This window comes from Cariama cristata, unplaced genomic scaffold, assembly GCF_000690535.1.
Source record: "Cariama cristata isolate BGI_N322 unplaced genomic scaffold, ASM69053v1 scaffold16394, whole genome shotgun sequence".
NCBI lineage: Eukaryota > Metazoa > Chordata > Aves > Cariamiformes > Cariamidae > Cariama > Cariama cristata.
Genome location: NW_009612471.1, coordinates 1 through 5,675, shown reverse-complemented (window position 1 = coordinate 5,675; position 5,675 = coordinate 1). Strand labels below are relative to the sequence as shown.

The window sequence follows — 5,675 nt, the reverse complement described above, 5'->3', positions numbered from 1 at the left end:
TATGAAATGCAGATCCAGTGCATCTGTGCTGGGGTGTTCATAGAAGGGGTGTAGCGAGGGGGGCGGAAGGACAAATGTTGTTGGAAAAGATGTTTGCAAGGGACTGTGGGATGCTGTCATTCTCTTGCACGCTCCTTAAGGTGTGCGATCCTTTTCTTCTCTATCTCTCCTGAATTCAGAAGTATTCCATTGCAGCCTGATAGGTAACTGTGAAACGTTTTCCTGAATCGCTTTCAGGTTCCAGAACAGTGATGGGGAGGTCAAATACTTGCGTGATGCTGAAGAACTGATTCGGCCAGAGCGGAACACGTTGATCGTAAGCTTTGCGGATTTGGAGCAGTTCAATCAGCAGCTCTCTACCACTATTCAAGAGGAATTTTACAGGTAAAGTATAGAGGTTACCTGAGAGCTGAGCAATGCTGCAGTCTAAGGCCCGTAACGTGTTATGTGTTATGTAAAAAACAAGAGATTTATCTGCTTTCTGTATCCTGAAAACACTTACATTTAAGAATTTTTTCTTTTTTTACTGGATCAAAACATTTCTTAATAGATTCCTCCCTGGAAACCATTAGTTAACTATGCAATTGGATTTATTCTGGTAAAGAAGTAGATGGTCAGTACAGGAATACAGAATAAACTGTAGAACTTCTTGCTCAGAAAATATTTTATTGAGCCAGTGGCTCATTTTGAGGATCTACTTCTTAATATAAGGATAAAAGTATCGTAAAATGAGACTTTAAAAAGTCTGGTTTTAGACAATAAAGCAAATAGCATTATTGTGCATAATCTCATTTTAGATTACCTTTTGAGTGTTCTTACATAATGTGGCAGTAAAAGGCAGAACCTGGAAAGGTATGCTACAAGTCTTTGATGTAGTCTAAAGCAAAGAAGGCATTTTGATAGCTTCTATAACATTTGAACTTATTTTCCATGTTTCAGGGTTTACCCTTACCTCTGCCGAGCAGTGAAGACTTTTGCCAAAGACCATGGAAATGTTCCTTCAAACAAGGACTTTTATGTTGCATTTCAGGATCTGCCTACCAGACATAAGTAAGATGATCATCATTTCCAGAAACTTGTGCATTTTACTACTGAAAAAATAGTGTCAGAGCATACTGAAAATGTTTTGGTTATATAGCATGAAAGGTACAGTTGACCAATACAATTGTGAAGAAGTTTCCTGATCCTGTGCAGGATATTTTTTTGAAACAGTTTTTCATTTGCAAATCATACTTGGATACTTACATTCATCATATTCCACAAACAAATGTAACTTCTCTAATTAAAAAAAAATTATTTAGAGTATGTTGCTTTTGAAGTAGCAGTGAAATAACTTTTGCATTGATTTGACCATTAGTATTAATCTAAAGTTTATGTAAAGTCATAAAATCAGAATATAATGTAGTAACTTTGTTTCTTTTGTCTGTTACAACTGTTCTTTAGTCACCGACTGAATGAAACTATGTTGCATCTCAGTACCTGGGTAGTACCCTGGGCGTAAAAATGTCAACTCAAGAATTTAATCCTTTTGAATTTGTGTTTTAAACAGAATTCGAGAACTGACTTCAGCAAAAATTGGCTCACTGATGCGTATCAGTGGACAGGTGGTACGTACCCACCCAGTCCATCCTGAGCTTGTAAGTGGAACCTTCCTGTGCCTTGACTGCCAGACAGTGATTAAAGATGTGGAACAGCAATTTAAATACACGCAGCCAAACATCTGCAGAAACCCAGTCTGTGCCAACAGAAGGAGATTCCTTCTGGACACAAACAAATCAAGATTTGTTGATTTCCAAAAGGTACAGTGGTGAGGTTGGTGGACAACGACAGTGGTGTTCCTGTGGTAGTTGAAAGGTGTTGTTTGCACTGATAGACATTGAAGACAGTTAATTTTGGTTCTTTCAACATCAAGAGAGGACCTCAAGAAAAGACACTGGAATTTCTACAAATAGGTTTTTTTCTGTCTATGGAAGGCTTATGTTTAAGTATGGGAAATTGTGAATAGTATCAAAGCAGTTATATTGCATGACATTTATTGTCGAAGTAAGCCACTGAAAACCCACATATTCAAGCCATTGCTAATTTCGTGTTGCAGGTACATCATGTGTGGTTGTTTTATATGAATATGAAAAGAGGTGTCTTTTAATATCTGCAGTGTTTTGCTCTTCTGGATTGATTTACTCTGCCAGATCCTCAGCACTTCACATCCTACAACAATGTTTTGCGTCAGTCACGTTAACTGGACTCTTTAAGTTGCTTTGCCTAGCCCTTGGAACTGTCATTGTGGTCCCTGTGTCTCCTCTTATGTTTCTCCAAGACTCCTTAGATACTGATTAGTGAAGTGATTTTTGGTTGTTTGTCTCATTGAAAGAGGAATTTCATGGTTGACATGGATGGCAGCAATTAAATGCTACTATTTATTAGCAGCTTAGCTTTTGAAGCAGTTTCAAATTTGGTGACATCCACTAAGCACTTAATATTCTCTGCCTCCCCAGGCTCGTATTCAGGAGACGCAGTCTGAGCTGCCGCGTGGTAGCATTCCTCGCAGCGTGGAAGTGATCTTGCGTGCAGAAGCAGTGGAGTCTGCTCAGGCAGGCGACAAATGTGACTTCACAGGCTCACTGATTGTCGTGCCTGATGTGTCCCAGCTCTCAACACCAGGTTTGTTGCTACTGCTCATGACCTCGATGACATGTCCCTCCTGCTTGTTCTGGGAACTGCTGTTCTGACTCCCACTCTAATGGCAGGGGTGCGTGCAGAAACCGGCTCCCGGGTGAGTGGGACAGAGGGCTATGAAACTGAAGGCATCCGAGGACTTCGCGCCCTTGGAGTCAGAGAGCTGTCATATAAGCTTGTTTTTCTAGCTTGTTACGTTGCACCAACAAATCCACGGGTGAGTCTGGAAAGAAAATAGATTTAATGGTGTTGATTTCTGCTCTGTATGGTTTTACCTCAAATTAGGGAGTGGGAATGGATAAAGCTTTAAATGTATGTGTACCACCTTCCTGTGCGTTTGTCTGTATAGTGTGGTTGGATTTATATAGTGAGGTTATTTTCTTGACTTTGTTGTTCATAGCAGTTTTCACAGATACGATTATTTGCCGATGTTATCAATTTATTCTAAAGAGCTAACTGGTCCATTTATTTCCATTCAGCTTTCATCCATTTCTGCAGCATTTCCTTTTCCTCCAGGAAACCGTATGGCTTCATTTTGTCATAGGGAAAATGGCAATCCTTCTTGTTCCCTCTAGTTTATCACATAATATCTTGGGATCTTACTACAACATAATAAGTAATACTGACTATGGCCGGGTTTTAGCGTGGTGTGATATTTTAATCTATAATTCTGCTAGCGGCTTCACCATCACAAAGGATAAAAATAGCATCTGTTATTTTCTGGGTGTAGAAGTTTCCTGCCTTATTCCAGAGTAATGAAAGACCTTGTAAATTCCAGTTAGTGAAGAATGCTTACAAAGGCAAATGTTAGTCAAAGGAACTGGTTTTCGCCAAAGAGGTTTACTCTCTTTAATCTCTGGACAAGCATCTCTGCTAGGCTTTTCTCACTAACTGAAGTTACACTCCATCGGTTTTTCCTAGGAAATTGTCTATTGGTTTTTAAAGGCATAAGGTCATGAGCTTCTGTTGTGGTTTAGCCCCAGCCAGCAACTAAGCACCACACAGCTGCTCACTCACTCCTTCCCCCTCCCAGAAAAAAAAAAACAACTTGTGGGTTGAGATAAGAACAGTTTAATAACTAAAGGAAAATAAAATATAATACTAACAATAATAATAAAAGTAATGAAAAGGAATATTAAAACAAGCAAACAAACCAAGAAAAGACAAGTGATACACAGTCCAGTTGCTCACTACGTGCTGACTGATGCCCCAGCAGCAATCAACCCCTCCCAGCCAACTCCCCCCAGTTTATATACTGAGCATGATGCTCTATGGTATGCAATATCTCTTATGGTATGGAATATCCCTTTGGCTAGCTTGAGTCAGCTGTCCTGGCTGTGCTCCCTCTCAGCTTCTTGTATACCTGCTTGCTGGCAGAGCATGGGAAACTGAAAAATCCTTGACTTAGGGTAAGTGCTACTTAGCAACAACTAAAACATCAGCATGTTATCAACACTATTCTCACACTAAATCCAAAACACACTGTACCAGCTACTAAGCAGAAAATTAACTCTATCCCAGCCGAAACTAGGATGGCTTCCTTAGTCTAAGGTCAGCTTTTCTGGATGTGTTCATCTGATTCAGGTTACAGAGCAAGTTTTTGTAACCTCCTGTCTGCAGTACTCATATTCAGTAGTGACCATGTTACTGCTTTTATTACTTTTTTTTTTATTTCCTTTGTTTAGTTTGGTGGAAAAGAGCTCCGAGATGAAGAACAAACTGCAGAAAGCATTAAAAACCAAATGTCTGTGAAAGAGTGGGAAAAGGTTTTTGAAATGAGCCAAGATAAGAACCTTTACCATAATCTGTGCACCAGCCTCTTCCCAACTATCCATGGTAAGAGTCCAGTTGTTGCCTCAGAGCGGGAAGATTTCACTTGTTAAAATATTCATTCTTTTCGCTGTCCATGTAATGCCGTTTTGGGAAACCTTGGAAGCCCTATGCTGACTACCACAAACTCTCCCCTGCAGCACTGGTTATGCTAGAAAAGGAGTACTTGCTGTGTTTAATCATTAAGGCCTGCAAGACTAGTCAAAATGGTTGGTTTTGCTGTTGAGTGATATACTATAAAACCCTACAGCTGACAGTTGGATATAAGCTCTATATGGGCTTCCTTCAAAAAATTCGAGGGTTCCAAGTATTTGTATGTTGTTGTGTGTGCATGTGTGTGTTGGTTTTGCATGCATGTGCATGTTTGCAATTGTTTCTGGCTCAGAGCTAGTTTGAGGACTTATGATGGTTATGTCCGAAAAGTTTGATCAGCTGAATTTGGTCCATATTCTGAGCCACTGGAGCATAAGGAAATTCAGCCACTTTCCAAGTTATTCTTACCTGAAACTGTATCAAGCACATAAACGCAGTTTTAGTGATGTTTAGCAAATAGGTAAATTCTGAGCAGATGTGCCCAAATGTTCTCAAATTCTAGTGGGCTGAATTTTTTTTTTTTTAGACAGGAAAATTGTGGTGTTTTCTTTGGATTTTTAGTTGAGTGTCTTTTCTGGGGCAGGTAACGATGAAGTGAAACGTGGGGTCCTGCTGATGCTTTTTGGAGGAGTTCCTAAGACCACTTCAGAAGGCACATCATTGCGTGGGGACATCAATGTTTGTGTTGTTGGTGATCCAAGTACGGCCAAGAGTCAATTTCTAAAGTAAGCATCTCATTAAAACTCAGTATTTAAATATTGTCCAGTGTGACTAGAACTATAAATGTGTACTGTGCCTTTTTTATGTTAAACAGAGGAAAGGGAAGTAAAATATTTGAGAATATTTTCCAGGAATTGTTTTGATGTGGCTGAAGTATTTGAACAGGGCTGAAGCAAACTCAGCAAGCCCCTGCGGTAATAACAGAGAATGAATTCAGACTTTTCTTTGTTCTTTAGGTAGTTAGAAAAGTATGGATTTCCAAATATTTTCAAAATACATTGAATATTAAAAATACAAGATTTATTGCACATCTTAAAATATCAGAGATAGATGAAATAACGATTCCCCCCCCCCCC

The 5,675-nt window shown here is 39.4% G+C and overlaps 1 protein-coding gene across 1 annotated transcript; it reads left to right on the top strand.

Annotated features, from left to right (window-relative positions):
* Positions 1–237: 237 nt before the first annotated feature.
* Positions 238–5,328, top strand: LOC104156625 (DNA replication licensing factor MCM6; the record flags this gene model as incomplete). The annotated part of the gene is made up of 7 exons (XM_009698657.1): positions 238–384; positions 940–1,050; positions 1,550–1,799; positions 2,496–2,661; positions 2,748–2,893; positions 4,362–4,512; positions 5,183–5,328. Coding segments are annotated over 7 exons (1,117 nt in total), but the record flags the coding sequence as incomplete, so codon positions are not given.
* Positions 5,329–5,675: the final 347 nt, after the last annotated feature.